The sequence below is a fragment of the Phasianus colchicus genome, chromosome 3 (genome assembly GCF_987193195.1).
Source record: "Phasianus colchicus chromosome 3, bPhaCol1.hap1.1, whole genome shotgun sequence".
In the NCBI taxonomy this organism is placed as follows: domain Eukaryota; kingdom Metazoa; phylum Chordata; class Aves; order Galliformes; family Phasianidae; genus Phasianus; species Phasianus colchicus.
This window is the reverse complement of record NC_143438.1, coordinates 30,835,403-30,859,552: the sequence shown is the minus strand read 5'-3', so window position 1 is coordinate 30,859,552 and position 24,150 is coordinate 30,835,403. Positions and strand designations below refer to the sequence as shown.

The 24,150-nt window shown below is 36.3% G+C and overlaps 1 protein-coding gene across 4 annotated transcripts in view; it reads left to right on the top strand.

Annotated features, from left to right (window-relative positions):
• TMEM245 (transmembrane protein 245) overlaps positions 1-24,150 on the top strand; it is a 79,408-nt gene that overhangs the window by 20,249 nt on the left and 35,009 nt on the right. For 3 of the 4 annotated variants that reach the window (XM_090137208.1, XM_090137206.1, XM_090137207.1), the window contains 8 exons: positions 1,095-1,264; positions 5,362-5,385; positions 11,250-11,354; positions 12,689-12,771; positions 14,964-15,054; positions 15,820-15,918; positions 18,844-18,975; positions 23,981-24,103. In XM_090137208.1, coding sequence (XP_089993334.1) covers positions 1,095-1,264; positions 5,362-5,385; positions 11,250-11,354; positions 12,689-12,771; positions 14,964-15,054; positions 15,820-15,918; positions 18,844-18,975; positions 23,981-24,103 — 827 coding nt within the window. The remainder of the gene's footprint in view (positions 1-1,094; positions 1,265-5,361; positions 5,386-11,249; positions 11,355-12,688; positions 12,772-14,963; positions 15,055-15,819; positions 15,919-18,843; positions 18,976-23,980; positions 24,104-24,150) is intronic. The other variant, XM_031589149.2, reaches the window with a different exon arrangement.

The window sequence follows — 24,150 nt, the reverse complement described above, 5'->3', positions numbered from 1 at the left end:
ATTTGTGATAGCAAAACACTGCTTTTCAAAAGGAAAGAGAAGAGTTGTTCATTGTGTTAGAGTGGGTCCAGAGAAGGGCCATGAAAATGGTCAGAGGTGTGCAGCACATCTCCTACAAGGGCAGGCTGAGGGAGCTGGGGCTCTTCAGCCTGGAGACAAGAAGGCTCTGAGGGAACCTTATAGTGGCATTCGAGTACCTGCAAGAAAGCAGGGGAGGGACTTTTCAGAAAGGCAGGCAGCGACAGGACAAGGGGAAATGATTTTAAACTGGCGGAGGGTAGATATTAGGAAAAAATACTGTGAGGGTGGTGAGGCACTGGAACAGGTTGCCCGGAGCAGCTGTGGATGCCCCCTCCCTGGAAGCATTGAAGGCCAGGCTGGATGGGGATGTGAGCAACTTGGTCTAGTGGGAGGTGTCCCTGCTTATAGAAAGGGGATTGGAACTGGATGATCTTAAAGGTCCCTTGTAGCCCAAACCATTCTGTGTTCTATTTCTTTTATCTGGTTTTGAGGAGCAGCATAGATTTTTCTGAAGCTTTTTGTGATGATCTTCAAACCAAGATACAGAGCTGATCTCAATATAATGTTTTAAATGTTTAAAAGCAAAAATTCTCAGTAGTTATATTTCAGTTGAAGGTTTGTATACTCTGTGATCTGCTGAGTCCCTTGATAAAAGATATAGATTTAGCAGAATAGAAGGCCTAAAACTCAAGGAATGAGTGAAGAACTTCTCTTACGTGTAATCTGTTAATAAGTTCTGAGTGTGATATTTGTGCTCTGTATGTGAACATATGATAAACCCACTGTACTGGAATCACGGATTGGCGCCTGCTTATCTTAGGCCTTGCTGAAATCTTAGATGCCTAAATGTGCAGTGCGTGGGCACTTCTGTTCTTGTGCAGTTTGAATTCAGCATAGATAAGTGTGTCTGTTAAGTGAATGAGGAGATTAGTAGTAAAATCACTGCAAAATTCTCAAGGTAGTTTCTAATGCGAAATAAAACTTTTTCTTTCTTTTTCATAGGTCTTCCATACTGGCATAGAGGTGCTCCTCTGGAAATCACTAATCCTCTTATTTCCTTCTTGTGGTTGCAGTTTGGGCACTAAAAAAACTTGTGGTTCATTTTGGAGTTTTGAGTTTCATGGCAAAACGCTGCAAAAGTTGGTGGCAACTTGTTGAAAACTTTGTGAAAGAACGTCAGGAAGCTCTTGCACCGCGTCCCATCAGAGGGCTTGGAAGGGTCATGCTGAAGCTTGACAGTAAGGTATTTCTGCTTACTTTCTTAAGAGTCTGAAAAATCTGTTTTGTTCTATGTTAACTGTTTGCTGAGATGTTTTACCTCCAAAATGAATGTCTGTCACTAATAGAAATGTCTGTCATGTAAAAGTATATCTGTCTTACAGTGTAATTTAGACCTTGTCTCTTCTATCACCACTCACACTGAAGTACACGTTTAACTTTTGTTCAGTGTGCGCAGAGCCTGAAAGAAGTCACTTATGAAAGCTGAGTTAGCTTTAAAAGATTCCTTACCCGAGTCTTGCAAACTTCTTAAGTTCAGTCTCCTTATCTGGTTGCAAAGATCTTGAAGTTCAACTTACTGAGCTTGGAAAGTGAAAGATGAAACGTTTCTTCTTCTGTTGTGCAGAATGAAGGGTCTGAGTTAGCTTGAATGCATTTGTTTATGCTATATGGACAAGTAGTTGTTGAACACAGTAGCATGGTAAAGAATGGAGGTTTTCTTTTGTAGGAGAAGTAATATGACGGATAAGATACTTGGGAAGACCTGTAGAGTAAGACTTCTGTAATACTCTCAGTTCCCTCATCCCCCTTCCAAATGCATCCCCATGTGCACTGCAAATTGCAGAGTCAAAAAGCCCCAGAAAATTTACGAAGGCTCCTCCTTTCACAGTTACTAGTTTTCACTTAACCTGATGAATTATTTTGTTTGTAAGTTTTGCCAATTTTTAAGAATGTACTTTCTGTAACAGTTCTATTGAATTATTCTTGCTTTAGAAAAAACTATTACGTCAGAATTTCAGAAACATGAGGTCTGCACCCTGTAAGTAAATTTGTCAAAGCATTTACAACTGGACCGATATCTGCAGATAATACCTCTGAATTCCTACAGGAAAAGCAGACATTTGAGCCCAGATCTAGTGGGTAAATGGATGCCAATAGGTCAATGAAAGATTTTATGGGTGTAGGAAATAAATAACAGTTCCATGGAGTTAACTGAGGAATAAATTGAAAAAGAAAAGCCTTTTTAGAATACAGCTAGGAACAAGTTGAAGGGGTTTTCAGAAGACAGTGGGAAAACGTAACGTGTTAAAGAGGAAGAAAGTTTACAATGTACGAAGATTTTTACTAAAAGCTTTTGCTTTGAAAGTAAGAAGGCTGTCTAGACAGAATAGTACTGTATTGTCAGAATAGTAATGTCTTGTCTTTCCTGTGTTGTTGAGTTTAGTGTTCTCGTATCACAGAACTACATAATAAAGGATGTTTCCTAATTCTATTAAGCCTTTTTTTCCTTGAAAAAGGTAGGGTTTTTGTCCTAATGTGCACCAGAACTTCCCACTCTTCAGCTTAAATGTACTGAAGGTCAGTTTATACTCATATTGTTCTTGTCTAAGCAAATGAACAGTTTGGACAAAATACACTACTTCATCATCTCCCTTGTTTTTTAGCTAACGGTCATACTCCTGTGTCTGTGCTGTATGTTAAAGCAATCCAAGCTCTTTTAGCCATTAAAAGAAATGCGTTTGATATGCTGCATGATTGTATTGTCCTTGTTCGTGCCTGCTGTGATTCACTTGTCTCATGGGTGACTGGAGTTATGTGTGGGCTTCCAGTATTTGTCACATTAATGCTTTCATAATCTTTAAGTTCTGCTGGATATGCTTGTTCTGTGCCACATAGGATCAAGAATGCATCCTATCTCCAAGAATTTGGGAAGCAATGCCAGTAGGGTTAGATCTATTTCTTAACTAAAAAAAAGGGTTTTTTTTTGTTTTAAAAGATGTGCTGTTCTTTTTCATTGTTCCTGGTTATCTTACTGGAAACGCAGACAAAATTTGAATTGAAGATCTTATCAGAGATAAGTTGGGCATTGCTTTTCATTCTAAACAATTTCATTCTAAACATTTTCATTCTAAACAATAGGTCAGGATGTGCCTGTACGTGCAGATCTGGTTTAAATATGGACTATGAAAACAGTGTCATTACTGTACTCATTAGTGCCTAGTTATAGATTTGGCCCCTGGAGCTGATGGACTCAGCGATTCAAACGTAGGGGTTTGCTGGAGGAAGGAGGAGAAAAAGTTTCTGTTGTCATCTGTTTATTCACCTTGCAACTCAGTAGAATCGTGCATGTTCACATTAACAGTCAAGAACTAATAGTTTGCTTCAGTCTGAAAATTAAAAAAAAAGAACAACACCTTTGTCTTTAAACATGGTGACTGTAGTTTTGCTTCATTGAATTCTCTGGGTAGTTAGCATAATCAGAGGATCTGCACGCACTTCTGTATTTTTGGTATATTGTTGCGTGCATCCTTTCTGATAGACTTCAGCAAATCCATGGTTATTGCACAGGGCTTCTAGGTAAAGCATACTAGAATTTTATAACTGGAGGACTTCAGTAGGGTGTTTGGAATAAAATCGAGGTTTGGTTCCTCAGGTACGAACTTTAGCATATAGTTAAAGCAAGAAGAAGCCAGACAGAATCACTACCAGTGCATTTGTTGTTCTAGAAATTAGTTTCATAGACATATAAGATATTGCATAAATGGTTTTCCAGTAATTAACTGGAAAAGTTGCTGTAGCCTGATTTGTTTTGAATGACCAGAATGTTAGTTTTAAGCTTAATAACCTATTCTTAAATGTATATTTATCCTACTTATAGAACTACTTAAATATAGATATTGGTAAGATAATAGGCAAGTAGAGCCCCCCCAGATTTTCTCTTAAACATTAATTAGTAAAATGATTGTTATTTTTAGCATGTGATATTTCCTTGTTACTGTATTTATCAACTAATCACAAGAGGCATACACTTTATAAAAATGCCAGAATTTCACATTCTGCTAAAAGCTCTGGCTGAGACTGAGGCTCTAACCTTTGTTATAAATTATGCCATAGGTGAAGAAGGAAAATAGAAAGAAATTGTACAGTGTCAGTTTGAAGCTTTTGAAGCTTTGCTGTGCCTTTTTCCACTACTGTTCTGCTTTCCTTGGGCATACTAAAGCCATATAACTACATAGGAAAACAACTGGGTGCTTTGTGATGTCTTCTATTTTCAGATTTCCTGGTGTTCATATTTCCTTGTAAATCTTGCTTCTGATAAAAAATTAATTAACGCTGAGTGTTGTTTTCTGGTTTTTTTTTGTTTTGTTTTTTGTTTTTTTAATTAGGAATGCTTTGTTTTCATTGGGAGCCAATGCAAGTTTAGGCAGTTGGTGAAAACTCACCCTGGATTAATTAAGAGTTTAATAACTTTTCTTGTGTTCAAGGAGGGGCAAACTTAACTTATTTCATCTTAACTTCTCACACAGATGAGTAATAGCGTTAAAGCTTTTCACTGTTGTTATGCTGCTAACTGATTACTAATAGCAAGAGTTAAGAGTATAATCGAATAGAAACTAGACTTTAAGCGAGTGTACTTGAGTGCTTTGTGTGAGAATTAGTAAAAGATAAAAAATAATTAAAACAGCACAGTTGTACAAGAGAGAAAATGGTCTGTTAAGAAATGAAGAGCCTTTTGTGCAACTGATGGGATTAAATGAAGGCCGTACGTTGATTTGATCTACGGTTTGTTTTTGTGTGTATGTCAGATTTCTTTCCATGTTGAGACATTGAATGTGAATGTTGTAATAATACGAATGTGGAACTAAGAAAATATTTCAAAACATCCCTATTATTTCTAGTGTTATAATAAACGAAACTGCCTGGGTGGGAATATAAATGTAATCATTAAGTATCTCATGTTAAGTTTTGATGTTTCAGTAACGTGTCCTTCTTGGAGTGCAAATCCCCTTCTGAAATCTGAAATGTTAGCACTCAGAATAATGACCAGGTTATGCTGATTGCTCTGTTAATATCATTGTTTGTTTTTACTTGTTATATCTCCCTTTGTTTAAAAAATGCATGCTAAGTGCAAGAATGTATATTTTACTGTTGAAGTTTTTATGCTCTTTTCTTCCTATTACAAGTTAATTTTGTGTCTGAAACAATTTCATTCTCATTCTGTGGGTGACTGCCTGCCTCTCATTGCTTTCCCCTCCCTCTATTACTGCATTTTTCAATAATTTTCCACTGTGTTCTTGTCTTTTTTTCCCTTTTCTTCCATCTCCCTCTGCCACTGACAAGCTGTGGCACTGGCTTAATAAGAAGGTAAATAAACAGCAAAATTGTGATTCCAACTAATCCTGCGGTTTTGGGGAGGTTTTTTGCAGCATGAACACTCCTTAACATGCTTTGCTTTAGTTTTCTCTCCCAAGTGTTTCTTTTCCAGCTCTTGACATAAGCTACGGAAGGTCATATAATTATACCTGATCTCTTGTCTTCTTACTAAAATAAACGCATATAGTTACACATTTTGTGCAACAGAATATTGCATTAGCTTTTCAAGTGGTAGTTTGATTTAGTAGCACTTGTATTTCAAAATGGTTGATCTACTCCTACTCCTGACTTGTATGCTTGACAACATGAGTTAATTCCCTGACTAGACATCTGTTCTCTGCTCAGGGAAAGCATTAGTTATGTGAATTAATGTGGGAGTGGTGAGGGTTAGGGCTTGAAGTGCAGTCTTGAAGCTAGGAATACAGATGCTTGCACAGAGCGCATTGTCTGGTGCTATTAATGTTTCCCTTTTAAAGTGTCAAATTGGCCTGTATATTCAGTGATAGTGTAGCACAAGTGAAATGAGAGTACCTGCATGGTCTGAGACCTGCTGAATCCAATGACACTCTGAAGAGAAGTGATTGCTAGTTAGAGAAAATCAGACAAAACACAAAAACAACAAAAATGTTGGTATAGCTAAAATAATAATGTGTATTTGGCTTATAAAAGTATGTCGTGTGTTATATATGAAATGTACTCCTCAGTAGATGTGGTTCATCTTAATCAGTCCCAGTGTACTGTTGCTCTTTGGGGAACCATCAACCCAAGAAGAGTTGAAACTGAATCAGTCTGTGTTTGGCCTTAGGTGTGACTGAAATCTGGAAAACTCAGTGTGGTGATATGTCTGAGACGTGGGCAGTGGCATTGTTGGATGTGTGTACATCTGAAGAACTCTAAGAGTTTTGGCAAGGAAAATTTAGGATGTGATAAAACATGAAAACTAGGTAACTGAGAAAGAGAGGAAGAAGATAAAGTTTGTGATCGATAAACACATACTACTGTAACCCTTCATAAAAATTTGAATAAGTGATTGGTTTGTTTGCACGCTTGAGTTGAGTTGCTGAGTTCAGTGAATCACCAGTAAAAGCTCAGTCTCCACTACTTTTGACTCTGAAGTTTACTTGCTTTTTTGAAAACTCAGTCATATGGATTTTTTTTTTTTTTAAATATTGATATGCTGTAAGAATAATTTAATTGCTGTTACTTTGAACTCTGAGTTATTGGTGCTTTCTTATATTAGAGAAGTGAATTATTGGTCAAAAACCTATGGATACAGCTTCTTAGAAGAGGATTATGTAGTTCCTAGGAGATGATTTTGAAACTAATGTTTGACTTCATATTTTTATAGGACGAGATCTTTGTAGTCTTGTAGCATTGCATATAGTGTTGACTTCTGAGCATGATGAGCAAGCATTATAGTCAAGGTAAAGAAAAAAGGAAAACAACAAGATACAAGAACTCTATCAAGTTCTTGATGTATTTTTTTTTTTTTCCTTAAATTTAAAAAAATATACTCTACCAAAGGCAAAGAATGGAGGAGACTTATAACATAGAGTGTTGCAGTCACTTAAAAAGTTACTTCCACTGGGCCTTTCTCTTTTTTGCTATTCTGCAGGGAAGTATGTTTGGCAATGCTAACCTAAGTTCCTGATAATCTACTGAGAATCACAGAAATGACATGTCTGAAGTGATGACTGGCTGGGGCTGCTGGTGATAAACCTTAGCTTTTTTTCTTCCTGTTCCAAGAGCTGTCAAAGAGCTGCTTGAATTTTTCTTTAGCAGACAAGAATGATGTACAGTTATGTTTAATGTAGCAGATACCGCCCAAAGTGGAGAATAGGTTCTACTGGGTTAGCATGATTTGTTCTATGACATTGTACATGGCAGGAATCTTTAGAATTACTAAATACTGTTGGTGGTGGGACATTAAGTATGAGTGGGCTTATCTAGGTTGTTCTCCAGTGTTAACTTAGCTATTCATATGATTCATTTCAGCATAGTGTGAGTTGTGTTACGGTTAAAAGCTGTATGGGAGCTGCTGAATCATGACCTGAACCTCTCATTGATCACCTGAGGCGAGCAATAAGTCAGCCCTGGGAGCACAGCTGAAGGCAATTCACCTGTGCTGCCAGAAGGGGTGGAGCCTGGCTCCACCTCTCCTGGACCCCATTTAAGAGCTGATTGGGAGTGGGGAAGGATCTCTTCAGGAGATCCCTCCTCTGGAGTTTTGCAGCAAGCCCAAGACGTGGGTAAGCTTTCTATCTGTTCTCTTTTTGTTATTATAATTTGCTCTGCCAAACTCTCTTGTTTATTTCATAATTATAACATCTTTATATTCATTGACTATACACAAGCTTCCCCTTAATCTCACCAGATGATATTAATGAGATGATAACGTTTTCCTTTAGTTCAATTAATATTTGATATCAAGTCTGCTGTCTAAAAAGGCATGGGGAAAAAAAAATCATGATAGGTGGTGAAATAGTGTTTAGAAAGAAATCACCCTTGTTGGTAATTTAATGTACAGTTAATGAAAATGGAACAGGTATCCAGGTATGAGTCACTGTGTGTGAAGTGCAGTTGATAAAATGGTTTAAAAAAAATGTTCTGATGGCCGTGCAGTTTGAGGACGCTAAAATATGAATTCATAAATGGTGGATCTTACTGCATAACCTGTCTAGATAGCATGATTCCTGATTGCTGAAAGTGATCAGAAGTCGTCTTGCAGCTCATTGTAATGGGATTTGTATCGTGATATGGAAGTTGTAAGCAGGGAGTACTTAAAGATACTTGAGAGGCATTTTAAAGGAGTGCAGCTTGGCTTAGAAACTTATTTCTACCTTGAGATAAATTCTAAAAAAAAAATGTTTTGAAAGTTGATGCCTTTTCCTTTAAAACCTTGAAAATTTAAGATAGCTTTTTGTAGTCAATCACAACTTTTTAACCGCTTGGTTTGGTTTTAAAAGTGTGACCTTCTGTAGCTTAGGAGTCTGGCTTTGCTTACCTTTGTATAATTTTGGATGTTGTGGCAGCATCAGCTTCTTGTTTTTAACTAATTTTTAGATGAAGAAGCTCAGAACTGAATTTAGAACTTCATGATCTCTGACTGATGACTAGTGTTTAGTCAGTATGTTTGTATTTGTGTGTATGTCTGTGATTTACAGAAAAGGTGCAAAGGGATGGCCTGATTCAGTGGTAAGTACAAGTACACAGGGATTTAGCATTCTAACTTACATGCAGTACTAAGCTAGTACCAATGAATTATTTAACATGAGTGTGCCAGGGTGAGCGCTTCCTACTGAAGTGTTGCGGGTAAATGTAGAGGAAGGGAGGGAAGCTTAATAGCAAGCAAATTAAAGGAGGCAGAATAAATATAACCCTAAGATAATGTTGTGCATCTGCTTTTATTAGGAATATACTGAATCCAATTCAGATCTCTACTCTGATTTGTTTGTAATAGTTGTGTAATGTTGATCTCCTGAAGGCTGTGGTGAGAGATGTGATTGAGGTACCCGTAGGCATACTGCATTTGGCTTCCATGTGGATTGCACGGGCTACCTGCCCAAGAAAATAAACACAAAGTGGGCTTGCATGGCTGAGGTTGCTGTCCGTGCTAGTGCAGCATCAGCGATGCCATTACTTTGCTAACTAGATCAAAAGTAATTGAAGTTTCACACATGTTGCAGCTGCGCTTCAAAGGCACTATAGCTGAATTCCAACCTCCACTGAGAAGCATCGAGGAAAGATCTTTGCTGGTGATGTTCAGAGAGTCTTCATACTGATTTTCTTTGGAGCTTTTTCTTCTTCCAATAGTTGCTATGGTGGTAAAACACCTAAAATGTCCAGCCTACGCTGCTGGATGAGATTCTTCATGTTGAGTGTTCTCAAGCAGCTAGTGATGCTAGCAGTGAGACAGGTTTGAGTTCTAGATGTTAGTCTAAGTGGTGAGTTGATTTTTGTCTCTAACTTAGAAAGTAAATAAGAATTAGTTTTTACTTTGACTAAGAAATAGCAAGGGAAGCCTTATTGTCTTTTTCTATGGCTTCAGTTTAAAACCCATGCTGTAAATTTTCCCTTCCCAGCCATCAATAGGGATAGTTTTTAATTCTCACCTGCAAAACAGGGTCTTTCATTTTTGCTTCTCTTGCTTAATTCTTAGCTGAATGTGAAATGTGGAAGGGCACAGCAAATCCTGTTTTCTGTCTTGTTTCCAAAGATTTAACACCCCCAAGTAGAAATTAGTCAGCATTTTTCTGAAAGCTGCTCTATTGCTACAGGAATCGGTATTTCTGATGGCAGAGATATTTCAGCAATGGGGGAAAAATGTTAAAAATATCCAAGGTGTAAGGTTTTGCAGATTGCTTCCAGTTCTACAGAATTCCTTTCTGCAGGTCGTGTAGATCTTGCCCTAGAAACTTGCTGGCTCAGCATTAGTTTCTGTTTGCTTTCTTCCAGCTTTTTTTCAGTTTTTTTTTTTAACAGCAGTTCTAAAATGCTGAACATAATCCTTATCGTGATTCAGATCAAACAAGGAATTGGTTGTACAAACTTTAAGCTTTTTTCCTCTCAAAGCTTCATGTGTATTAACTGCTTAAATGTTACAGGATGAGCTTCTGTTCCTTTTCAAGCAGGAGATATAACTTCTGTGTTAAGCAATTCAATAATCTGACGTACAGCAGTCCACAGTAGTTATTGGTTGTTGGTTTCCTATGTAGGAGTGGAGCAAATAGTGAGGAAAGAAGTGGTTTACAAATGTTAACCATCAGTAAGCTCAGTAGTTTGGGAAGAACTCTATGCAAGGAGTTATCATCCTAATCTCTGGATACATAACTTATACTCACTTGGAAATCCTTTCTTCTCCTGCGTATCGTCATTAACTTTGGTTCTCTTAAAGCTCAGATTTTACAATTGTATTTTTTAATGCCAGATAGAATAAAAATAAAACTTGGTACTTGAGTTGCTATATAAAAGCTAGAAAAACGTGCTTGGTCATTCTTGCATGAGCTTTCTCAACTTTTTGTGTGGATAGTCAATTGATGTATGACAAAGCTTAGCTTGCACTGTGAATAGTCAGTAGTTCAGCAGTTCTCATGTTTTGAATGGCATCAGCAAAACTTTTCTAATTTGAAGTGGTATCATTGTTACCTGTGGACATGTACAGAATGTGCCTTTGCATAAACCAACAGAACAGCAAACATACTTGTCCCCTCTATGAGTAGTTTTAGCTGATTCATGTATGATACTGAGAATCCTTACCAGTTGGAAATTTGATGAAAATGTTCAGTACAGAATAATTGACTAGAAATTTAATAATTTAACCTTCAGCTTAAGTTCAGAAGGTGATAAGCAGCTTTAAACATTTAGTTATTTGCAGAAATACCTCAGTAGTCATTTAGATAGCTACTAGCTATTCAAGTTCCAAAGTCGTGGTCATACTTAAACAGCATGTCTTGTTAACTTCCAAGTTCTGTGCAGATAGTATCTGTAAGTTTCCAAGTTGGTGAAGAACAGAAAACAAAGTCAGTTTCTAGGTTGGTAGTTGAAGTGAATGTAGCCTCTTTAGGTCTGCTAAGTAAATGTTGAATTATTATTTGCTTTGCAGAGAGCTTGCTGTGTCTTGTGGTAATGTGTAAATGTCATTTGCAAAACCACATGTCATACCATGGCCTCAATCATCCTAACATTGCTTGTTAATTGTCCATCTCAAAGCTTGGGCATTAATGCTGTTTGATTAGAGTCTAATTTTGCATTCCAGTTGTAATTAAAGATAACAGTGCTTCAGATAGCATCTAACTTTGCTTTCATTAGAGATTAATTTATATGCCATGATTTTTTCTTTTTTTTTTTCTGCACAGATGATCGTGTGGTTGGAGAAGATGCTAGATAAAATAATCAGCATTTTCATAATATTTTTGCTAGTGATAGGAACCCTTCTGCTAGCCCTGCTCCTTACTGCAAAGGTACGGTGCACTGAAGAACATTGTCACAGAGCTCATGTTTAAAAGCTGAATGAAAGTTACTGATATTTATGCAAAATTGTGTAGCTTAAAGAACCTTTTGAAGTATTTAGGAATGAAATGTTCTGTAGTCGAGTTTATTACTGTTCCAAGATTTCTGAGGATAAATGCACATGTATTTATTTATTTTTATATTTATATATAACATAACCAATCTGTAGACATTCAGAGATTTGAAATTTATTTAGAAGTGAAGTGTTAGCTTATGTATTAAGGTAACAGTTTTGTTTTGCACCTGGTTGCGGCTTTCATGTCAGTTGTAGAGTTGCTTAGTTTTTTATTGGTTTTTTTTTTTGTTTTTTTAAATTTACTTTGCATCAGAACAGTATTTGCGAAATGTTTAAGGTGTGTTTGTCTATTTGATTGTGTGATTGCCTATAATAACCTCATAGTATCCCATTCCAAGTTAAAATGTGCTAAGATTCAGATGCTCGTTGCAATTGATTTTTGAATTGTGGTTGATTTTCTTTTTTTCACCAGAAGAGGTCACCCATATTTTCTGTTTTGTTCTGTTTTGCTTTTTCCTTTTATTTCCCCCCTCCTTTTTTTTTTTATGGAGCTGTATTCTTACTTGGCACAGTCAATGGAGACTGAATGGTTTGCCTGAATAGAGCTTTGAAACAAATATCAGATTAATTCTGATGTCTCATTTCTCCAAAATGTAAACTTGCATAATATCGAGTGCTTAAAATTGTAGGCTTTGAAAAATATTTGTGTAAATAGTCCAGCCTAAAGCTTTCTTACAGTCAGAAAAGAAACGTTAAGATATTTAAATATGATGTCTTTTATTTTCTTATTGAAGAATTAATTTGGTGAGGCACTTCTTAGTGTGGTTGATTGTATTAGAACTGAGCATTCATTAATTTTTACGGTTCTTTGAGCCATACCTTGGAAAGTCATGTCTCAAACTTAAATGTATTGTATTTTAGTACTTCTCTGACAGCACAGCTGTAGTTAGATATTATTTTGCTATAATATCCCCCAGGTATTATTTTTTTTCCAATTGATGAGATGAGGTTTAAATTTCCATTTGCTACTGTTAATTAAACAATGTGACCAAAACTGTCAGAACAGACTGTCATTTATTACATTGATTTCTTTTCTGGGTTAATGCTACTTCATTGCTCACAATGGGTCTACTGACTTGTAAGAACTATTCCTCCAGTCTGTCAAAAATGGGATACTAGCCCAGCCCCACCCAGTCAAAAAAAAGTTTCTCAATGTAGGTAGAGTTCTAGTTTGCATTACGTGACATTTCTTCTCTCTGTTTAATTTAGGTACATCAAGAGAGCGTTCACATGATTCAAGTCACGAGCAGCTTGATCAATGAGACAGTAGCCAGTCACCCAGAATGGGCAAAGTAAGAATGCTGAAGTTAAGCGAATAGTATAGGGTGGATGAACAAGCTTCCAGGTGCTCTTACAGATAGTTTGGTTGTTATGTTGTTTGTTTTTTTTTCTGGGGGAGGGTTTGTTTTTTCTTTTTTTTTTTTTCTTTTTTTCTTTTTAGCTTAAGAATTCTGTAGGTGAACAGAAACGGGAGTGACTGTTGCAAGCAGATGTAAAAGCTGAAGTGTCAGGAAGTAGCAATGTTTATGCATCATTCTGCAGGAGAGGCATGTGGTATCTCATCTGAGAACCATTTGAGCTTTAGTGGAGAAGGACAGCTGAATAAACTTCTGTAGTTACAATTTTGGAGGAAAAAAACTTGCATAATACAGAGAATAGTGGTCAAAATTTCTTCCACTTTTGCCTGGAAAAGAAAAGTAATGGTGAAGAATACTCTGAAAGACAGTGAGCTGAAAGCTGAATTATATTTTCCATGTAGAGAGCTGGCTACAAAATGCCTTTGACAGAGTTGAATTTGAAAGAAATGTTTCTGGATCAAACCAAAAAAGAGTTCAGAGATAGAGTGGTGGATAGTGAAAGTTTGGTATGAATCATTTAGTAAAGGATATTCCTATTTGGAACAGATATCATGTGCACTGGAAAGACTCTAGATACAATATATGTAAAGATTACAGCTAAAACAAGGTAATATTAAGGAAGGGAGAATATTATAAAGTAAATGAACATAGATGAATAATAAGAGTCCAGTGGTGAGCAAACTGATTGTATTAACAGTGGAGTGGGAATAGGTAATAAAGGAAGATTATTCAGATTTGCTTTTGTTCTGCTTTGGCTAAACAGACTTTGAGTGGAAGTAAGTCAGGGCACTTCATGGGGAAAAAAGAATCGTCTCCTAGATGAGAATTGTTGACATTGTCAAGGGCACCTTCTCAGAGAAGTGACAATGTTTTAATAAGATTGAAAGAAACTGCGTACTGTGTTATAGTATCAAGGGGAATTTTAGAAATAGAACTAAAATGGTGTTGTTGAGAAATGCTGTAATAACATGTTTGAGCAAAACTGAAGTAATCTCGGTCAAAAGAGACCACTTAAATGCATTTGTTTATTCCTTTGTGACATCTGCGGTATCATTTAGCCTTCCCGTTTTGCCACAGGATGAAAATAAGTAGGAGTAATGAAAATGGAAGTTTGAAAGTCCAAAGTTTACTCACATACTGATGATTCTGGATATTAGCTGAGTAATTAGCAGAACTTTATTTGAGATGTTTACTTGAAGTTTTTGCCTCCAAATTTGAAGCATTCAAAACACCGTATATTAATTCATTAGGAATAAGCATACCTTCTGTCAATCTAACAAACTTAGATTTCAGAGCTTGATACTTAATATGTAGATTATGTTTAGAAATGAGTTACTGAAATGTTCTGCACTGGAATGTGATGACATTTCTGAAGAGTTATACGCACAGGAAGGATTCCGTATCGAGTTAACTCAAGAAATGAAGCAGTTTCGATTCCCAAATGTTTTCTTTTTTTTTTTTTTTATTTGAAGGGCTTTAACATTATTAATTGAATGAAGATGTAGAAAAAAAGTCAGGGAACGTACACCGTGTATTCACAATTGTTGAAATGTTGGCAGCTCAATAGGTCTTATTTGAAAGGGACGTGAGTTGTGTCATGATTTGTGACATGACATGAAAGTGACATGAAGATACTTGTAAGCAGATTACTTGGTAGAGTCTTAGAAATAAGTGGTACTGTAACTTATTAATTCATCCTGTTGCTTATGCAGAGAAGTCATGTTAACTAACAATTTGCATTCAGCTCGTAATTGAGAAGGATGTCTATGTAACTAGAAAAGACTGTTTCATGTAATATTGTCAGAAAACTAGAACAGTAGAAAAAATAAGGGTGAAATACAAATAAGGCTCTCTTGAAAACATTGAGATAGCAGTTGAACTAAGGTTGTGGGTACTGTAGTGAATTACAAATATAATGGCATATGATATGTTGAATTGTGCTCCACTTAACAAAAAATTGTCTCTGACACAAGAACAAAGTACTCTAGCTGTAATACATTCATTTATTAGCTATTTTTTGTTGTTTCTGTATGTTAATTGGTAATGTTTCAGGTGTAAAAAAATGGGTAAAATATGTAGCAGATAACTTTGTTTTCTTTTTTAAAAAAAAAAATGAAATACAACAGCTGGCTTCCAGAAGCCCAGGTTTTTCAGAAAGCGCTCAACTCAGCAGCAAATAATGTGTACCAATATGGCAGAGAATGGATTACGCACAAGGTGAGAAACAGTTCCCTTGTTTTTTTAATTATAATTTGGATTCCTGTATTTCATATAAGTAAAAATGAAATAAAAAGGTTTTTCTGTGACCCTGTTTTTCATGTGATTAACTGTTTTGTTAGCAGATCTGTTCTTTCCAATTTCAGTCTGTGAGTGAAGGAAGGCGGTGGGAGTGATTTCAATAGATTTTTTGCTTAAAGAAATATCTGTAAGAGCTGAAAAATCTATCTTCATTTTAGTAAGATTGCCAGTGAAAATGCATCAAATAAAAATGACTGATTTTTTTTATTTGACTTTAACTGTCCAATTTTAGAAAACGTGCTTTTTTTTTAACCACCCTTATTCTAATTTTTACATGAACTGCATGTGATAAATTTGTATTTTTATTTGTTTACTTTTAAGTTAACATTCTTCAGGAGGATTTGCCAAGATAGCACGCGTCTCACATAATTTGAAATGTTTACTCTGAATAAGATCAGGGATATTGGATTAAGTATTTCAGAGGCAGCATTAGTTTTTCAGTGCATGAAGAAGCCTTCAGCTTAGTGTAGCAGAATGTGTTATATGTTTAAAAAAAAAAAAAAACCTTTGTTTTGAATCATATTGATTTGAAGAGTATATTCCTTACTGAAACTCAAGTCTTCTAATTATTTGGGTTTGGGTTATGCCTTTAATGATAATTCTGTGTGGTTTGTCTACCTTTGAGTTTGTCAGTGGATGCCAGCTACCTTCTGTCCTGTGTAATAAGAGTTCTATGTGTTTCAGCTTCATAAAATTTTAGGAGAAAAAGTGAACAACACTGCTGTGATTGAAAAGCAAGTGCTGGAGCTTTGGGACAGGCTTTATCATTCTTGGTTTGTGAAGGTGGGTAGCTTGTTTAAATTATATAAACTATCACTTACTGTTTTGAAATAATTATGCTAAGCATGTAAGATTAGCAAGAAGTCTGAACTGCTGAGTAAATATCATAATGATACAAAATTGATTTTTACAAAGAAAGAAAGCAAAATCCCAAGTGCATAAATTTGAGTATATCCAGAATTATGCCCTTGAATGTGTTTTCATGCCTGCAATTTAATATATTCTTCGTTCATTATTCATATTTAGTCATTCCTAGTTCAGAGCTTTTTTTTGATTATTTTTTTGTTATACGGAGGGGTTGGGAAAAAGCTGGTATTCTGTGTGATTTTGTGTATCTTTTATTGATTTGAATTTTTAATGAAAAAGATATTCTTCAAATGCATTTTTTTGTGAATTCTAATAGTGGGTTCTGCACACTGAATCTTGAAAAGTTGATAAAAATAAAATTTTTTGTGCTGTCAGTGCTTCTTGTCTGTGAAGGAAGAAGAAAGCAATTCATAAGCTGTGATGCAATTGAAATAGCAAAATGTAAAAGAGAGAAAACTGTATCTACGGAAGAACTGAGAGTAGAAAGTTGTTCTTTCATTTCCACTCTTCTCTGCCTGTTGTGGGGCAGAATGGGCAGATGCTGGCAGAAGAAAAAGCAAAATCATGCAGCAAAGGAGATGGCTGGTGTGAAAGGACACGAGCTGGTAAAGTGTGCTCACAGCCTGGAAGGCCAACTGTGTCTAGGGCTGCATCAGAAGGGGTGGCCAGCAGGGCAAAGGCTGTGATTGTTCCCTTCTGCTGTGCCCTCGTGACACCTCACCTGGAATACAGTGTCTAGGCCTGGGTTCCCCAGTACAGGAAACACGTAGAGCTATTGGAATGGATCCTCAGGAGGGCTACAGAGATGACTGGAGGGCTGGAGTACCTCTTCTGTGAAAAATGATTGAGGGAGTTGGGCTTGCTTAGCATGGAGAAGAGAAGGCTCCAGGGAGACCTTGTTGTGGTATTCCAGTCCTTGAAGGGAGCATATAAACAGGAGGGAGACTGATTTTTACGTGGGCAGACCGTGATAGGACAAGGGGGAATGGCTTTAAACTAAAACAGGGAGTATTTATGTTAGATGCTAGGGGGAAGTTTTTTACATGAAGGGCGATGAGGCACTAGCACAGTTTCCCAGAGAAGCTGCGGATGCTCCATCCCTGGAGGCATTCAAGGCTGGGATTGATATGGCCCTGGGCAACCTGATCTAGTGGGTGGCAATCCTGCCCATGGGAGTGGAATTCCAACCAAATAGGCTTTAAAGTCTCTTCCTACTTAAGCTGTTCCACGTTACAGGGGATTTTGCTGGAAGAAAAGCACGTAGGACTAGTCAGCATTGTATATTTGGCCAAAAGCTAATGCTTTTGGTGTTGCAACCAATGGGTCAGATGTGCTACAGCACTGTATGGTTCAATTGGGCATGTGCCGCAGGAATACATTGTTGCTTCAGTATGTTGAATCTCTGAGTTTCTTTCCTGCAGATTGTTATTTGAGGAGAGACTATGAGGTTTTGGTCTTCTAGATGCTGTAGCAGAGCACACTGGCAAGTGACTTCTCTAGCAATCAAAACATCAGAAAGACCTGCAGGAGTAGATTGATGCTATTTATGGTCTTAGTTTTTTTTCCTCCAGTTGTACATTAGAGACCTTAAGTTAGCAGGGGCATGATGGACTGTCACTCATCTGTGGGCTGCAGGTAACTGCCCCAGATTTGATTTGTAATCTTGCTCCTTCTGTCATGTTCCACGTCCATTTAGAAGTCAAACTTGGGTGATTTCCACCTGGCTGTTCCCTCCTGTAATACTGCAGTTACCTTGTGGAGCCTTTCAGAGTAACTGAAAACTAGTAAACCATGTGATATTTCCAGCACACAAGACATCTGTACTGCATCTAACAGTATCTCAGTGGAGCTTTCAAGTTCTCCATTTGTATGAGCATAGTTATGCTTTATTCTGAGGCCTGCATGGTGCTGTTCTAGGCTGTAAGGTAATGTTCTTAAATGAAAGCTGTAGAGTTGAGGAGGAATTGCCAACAATGTGGATTCAGTCATTAACTTCCACTTTGAGAGAAGATCAGCAGATACTAAATGGTATATGTTTTAAAAAGTTCTAGAGATGTTGTAAAAGATTAATTGCTATTGAGCGTGTGTTCTCAATGAAATATAATAATGGAATAAGAAATCACTTGGAAGATGATGGCAAAATGCAATTAAAGTGTCATCTTCAAGGAGAACCTCTCCTTTTAGCTCATTCAGTTGTGAGGCTTTTTGTTAGGTTCTGTTGCTCAGAACCTACTTCATAATTTGGGTGTACCCACCTGAGCAACTGTCTGTTGTATTTATGACTGTTATGGTCAGTTCCTGTTGTTTTGCACTTGCTGTGTAGTCAAAAGAAATCCTACATACTACTGGTTTCGTTTGTAGTTTTTGAATGAGTGAATGTTGCCAGTGGAAGACACTGAATGTGAGAAAAATAGTTCTTCATATGTTGTCTTTTATTATTCTTTATAGATTGCACTGGAAGAAGTTATGTGTTGCCATCAGCAAATTATGTACGCAGTAACTGAAATTGTTACTTCTTTGATCTCTGCTTTCCTAAAGAGCAAATTAGATACCATCGTCTTTGTCAAGCTGTCACGCTAATGTCTGAGATGCATTAGTACAATATATAACTGTAATTACATCAGATAATTAACTATAGTTTTTTGTCAGCTTTTATTTTTCCAGAAAATAGAAAAAAACTTCCTTGGTTCCAGTGATTTTTTGAAGATGTCAGTTAAAGCAGGCCTAACTGTTTAGGTACACAGGGGACATGTTCTAAGAAAACCTTAGCCTTTAGCTTTTCATGTTTGTCTTAATTATTCGAATATATGGTATCTTTATATCTTTGTCTCTCTCTTTAAGAATGTAACGCATTCTGGAAGGCACAAAGGACACAAATGGCACATAAACCGTCAGAACAGCTGGCTTGGAGATATTCTGGACTGGCAAGATGTTGCTTCATTTGTTCATGATAACATTGAAACATTTCTTTCGGTATGTATTGTTTACTCTTTTTATAAAATTGGTCTTGTTTTAATTCCTACTCTTCTTGCTAAGGATATGGCGTGCAGGTATATGGACTCTCTTGTAGCAGTATTTGTAATTGCCTGTACAGTAATTTTGTCTCCTTTGGAAGTATTCATACTACAAAGAAGAATTAATTGTGATTTCAGCATCTTCACTGATACCCCCTTCTCTAGAGTAATTCAAGACCTGCCTAGATATTTTCCTGCTCGATCTACTGTAGGGAGCTTGATTTTAGCATAGAGGTTGGGCTTGGAAGGGACATCTGGAGATAATCAACTCCTATGATTCTCTGGTTCTGTGATTCAGTGATATGAGCTTTAAACTTATTCCTAGTTGAGATTGTTGTAGTATTACCTATGTCACCTGCAAGTTGGTTTAAGTTCTTCATATTCTGTAGTTTACTTTTCTATTTCTTAGAGGTCATTTGTTTGGAATTGCTCCTACCTCATCTCTCTGTTCTAGGAATTTGTTGCGTGCCAAATATTAGTTTGCTTCAGTGTTATTTTTATGTGAAGTGTATGCCAAGTGCATACAAGTGGTGGCTTTTAAATTTGTTTTAAATACCTAATTTGTCTGGATTATGAATTAAATATATTGACCAAGAAGCTTGTGACAGGAGCACACAAATATGTAAAGTATTATATGTAAATGCTTGTGTTGTATAGTCTTTTTTTCCTGAAATTATTATTTGTTTGGTTGATAGCAACTTTATTTCTTCTTTATGAAAGTTCTGTGAAGAATGAAATCAATATTTTATACTGTATGGGTCCCTGAATTAATGCACTGGACCTTTTCACCTTATGAAGAGAAAACGCATTGAAAGGGAAAAGAAAGGAAACAACTACATTTGTCTAACAAACGACGTTGAGTCTGAAGCATGTAACGTACTGTCATCCCCTGGCACAGTTCATCTTTGACCTGAACTATTGTCATAATTGAGAAATATCTGAAGATTAATATTTATCCCTTTTGAAAGAGTGTTAATTATACCTAACTTGAATCTTTTGTGGATGCAGTTTAAGCTATTATTTGTCTTGAGGCAGTTGTTGGTCTTGAGTGATGGGTGCATGTGCCTTGTTTTCCTTCAAATCTTGTTTAAATGGTTAGTTTCTATCATTTAAAAAATAAGAAGTGAGTCAAGATGTTGAGAGGAACTTTTTACAGTAATGAAACCTTTTCGGCTAATACAGAAAACTTGCTGAATTCTTTCTCAAAGTTGACTGTGTGTGCCTGAATCAGCGTTACAAAAATGTGTAGCAAATCATTGTTTAAAATCAGTGTTGCTTTTAGGTAAGAAAGTAAGTGAAACAGAACTATACAATAGGTGCTAGCCATTTTCTTTACCTTATTGCTTCATTGTGCTTAGAAACCATAGTGTATGTGCATCAGTAGTCCAAGTAGTCTAAAATAATGGAGAAATAGTGAAAAGAGAATAAATATTTAAGCTTGAGGTAGATCAGTATTAAAAATATTTATCTATCTAGTATGCTTTATGTTATCTTGAAGTTTGGCTTTAGAAATACAGGAAAAATGCCAGCAGTTGGCTTGCTTTGCTGTTTATGACCATGAACTCACTTATCATCTCCGGGGAGGCACCTGTCCTTTTTCTTCATACACATAGGTTCGTCATGACAGATTGTAAGCCAGTCAGCACTAGTGTATAATACTAAATCCTAATTTCACTCCTTATTGGGTAGCATTTTTTTTACTGGGTAGCTCATAAAAAATCCACTGCATAAATATTAATCCCATTGTTTAAGATGAAAATCAATAAAGATCTGATGTGTATTTGTCTAGACCATTAAGACTTGGCTATGATAAAAATAATCGTAGTTCTAACTTAAGTCTGGTATTTGATGGCAAGGTTTTCACTTGTCCTTGGATACAACAGAAGCTTACTGCTTCCCAGATTTATGTTTTGTGAGGGAGCAGCGGTCTTTCTCTTGGTGCTTTGAAAAGGAACAATGAATTCATAGAACAACATATTGAACTGGAAAGGATCAGTATTTTAAATGTGAAGTTATTTTGGAGGATAGTTTGGGGAGGTTATTTTTGTTTTGTTGTTTTTTTCTTTGTGTGAGGTTTTTCTTGCACTTTTGTGGATTTTGTTGTTTAGTGAGGTTTTATGTTTGTTTCCTTTGGGTTTTGGTTACACTTAACAGGCTGGAGGGGTTTTTAAATGTCTTGGCTATAACTGAAACAGTAGGATGTTTCTGCTTTTGGACACTTAAAATCAATGTTGACCTGTAATTCTTAAGCGTACAGCAAGACATAAATTCCTGAAACTGCTTCAACGTTGTTTTTAAACACAGGCTATTGGAAGAGGTAACTGTAAAGGATATGCAGCTATAGGGAGACTTCCTTCACTTTTAAAAAGAATAAGTTTATACTTCGTGCATGTAATGAGTACCTATACATAGATTGTGGCTAGAGTTTGCCATAGGATAACTCTTGCTAGTCCCATGACTTTCTGAAATACTTCAGAATAGTACAGATCACTGTATGTTCTTTTAAAACACAGCCATTAGACCATGTCATCTTGCAATTATAAGCAGATAAGCTCTTTCCCATTTATGGAAATAATAGGAAGTGGTGTTCTTCTTGAGAAAGAGGAGTATCTGCTACGTGAAGAACTTAAATAATAATAATAAATAATAAAAAAAAAAGTTTCACTTCCTATATTGGAAGAAACTTCCATATTAAAGTTGAAAGCATATAATTAAATCAGTGGTATACCTGTGCAGGGGAATTAATGGCATTTATTTTGTCCGTAACAATATGACCAATTCAGGAGTTCAACCATGATTATCAGATAAAAGCACAGAAGAATTCTGTATTTCCCTCAAATGTGCTGTTTGTTATAGTACCTCTAGTAGCTTTGGCTCGATCTTATTATTTTGAAGCAATTTGCCATATAAACATGTTAATTGCTTCAAGATTAAATATAAAGATAAGCTTTTCTGAATCATCATTTTCCTTTAATAGCTTTGATGTTAGCAGGCCTGATGTGTTTCCTCTTTTGATTTTTTTCTGTATTTAGTAGAAGCAGTAGTGTTACTAAACTGTTCTTCCAGTGATGTATTTCCAGGGTGGATTTGTTTCCCCCTATTCTCAGTTTAGGGGAGAACTAGAGTAGGTCCTCATGTCTGCCTCAAATTTTTGACCTCATGCTGTATCCTGAGGCAAGAATCCTTTCTCAGTTGCTTATTTTTCCATTCATAACGTTTACTCCATTTCTGTAATATTTGAAACCTTGAAAAAGCAAATTGCTGCTGACCAAATTTATGAATGATCACTTAAAGCTCTCTCGATGTTATATGAGAAATTGCTGGTGTCTCCTTAAATTGATCTTCTTGCTTCTTCCACAAGTTCATCATTCTACCAGCAGTTTTTCATTCAGAGATTTCTCAGAAGGAAGACAGAAGGCCTTCCATTAAAACATATACAGTAAGCTTTAGCTCAGTTAGGCTTTTCTATCTGTTCCTTTAGCAGTGACTGATAAATGTATATTCCAAATCAAGTTGGGCTGATATGCAATTTCAGATGCTCAATTTCATATTGTAATGTTTTCTCATATGTAACATTATTTTCTGTCCCTCAGAATTTCTTCAAGTAATTACATAAACATATAGCTAATACCATCTGTTCTTCATAATGTTTCCACTCCTGTGCATTCCTTTTAGTAAGGGAAGCCTAGGAATCAAACATCACTGTGAAATCATAAGTGCAAGGGCTTGTGTTTAGTTTTATAACCGTTAGTTGATTCTTTGAGTGCTTTTTGATAACACATTCAGCGATAACTAGTGCCTCCAGTGTCTGTTTTCTCATGAGATGTTTTGAAATAAGTAATTGTGAATTTATATTAGGGGGAACTTACTCTACAGCTGAATACCAGTCCCAAAACATGCCCTTGCTTTCATAGGTCATACTGAAGATCACTGAGAGGCACTACTTGTGCATGTTTCAACGTAGGTGCTAGTGGTAACCTAGCTCAGCAGTTCTGATGAATGACTCCATGTAACAAGAAAGTTCTTACAGGAGAAATGTTTTCGGTATTGGTTGAACCGCCTGATATCTGCATTTGAATTAACTGTAATTGTTTACTCCATGTTACCAGCTCCTTAGCCTAAAATTTGTAGGGAAACTGTTACACAGCTACAACCTGTGCTGAGGAACTTACTATCCTGAAAGAAAGTCTCCCAGCCTTCTCCAGATATCTGTTTCCTGAAGTTACTACCTTAATTAGCTTGTTGCATCTGCATCCAGACATAAACTAATGAGGCTATACTGGCTATCCTTTATTTAAAGGTATATCTCAAAACTTCTCTGTACTATCTGTAATTAATAAGCAGTCAGTTTCCCAAGCCACTACAGGATTTCATAAGTTGTCCTGCATTGATTGGTAAGTTTTCCATAACTACTTGACTAATCACTGCATCCCTGTGCAAAATCTCTTGTATAGTTGTCTACATACATCATGAAAATTATGCAACTTATGTACATACGTTTAAAACAAATATATTAAAGTAGTAATTGTATTACTTGATTTGAAGCTGCCTTTAGCTTCATTTCTACTTTGTGGCGTTCTTTGTGCTTTTACCATTTCTGCTTTTGAAAAGATGAGTTTTCTCTCCCAAGATGTGATCTGCTTTCGATTGGTGGTGATACAGATCACAGTAAACAATGTCACATAGTTTAGATTTTATGCAGGTTTACGTGATCAAATTATTTTGAGCATCAGAAGAATTCCCCGAAACTTTGTAAATATCTACCTAGTGTCTTCTCTTTGGCCAGTTAAATGTTACCTGTTGCAAAATAGGGCTAAGGGAAGATGATGATTATTTTTTTTAATATATAAGTATCTTTTGTTTTTTTATATGACTTGATGGAAAATGACTCTGAGTGCAATTCTGTATTTTAACTAATACAATCTGGTGCTTGATTTTTGCATTCCTTGCTCCTCCTTTTCTAGATCCTGGAGTCTCTGTGGATAGTGATGAGTCGGAATGTGAGCCTCTTGTTCACTACAGTTACAACGTTGGTGACAATCCTTTTCCATAGTGGGACAGCTCTTCTCAATTTTGTGCTTTCAGTGGTAAGTAGTATGCTATGTGTTCATATGTTTGTTTTTACTGAATGAAC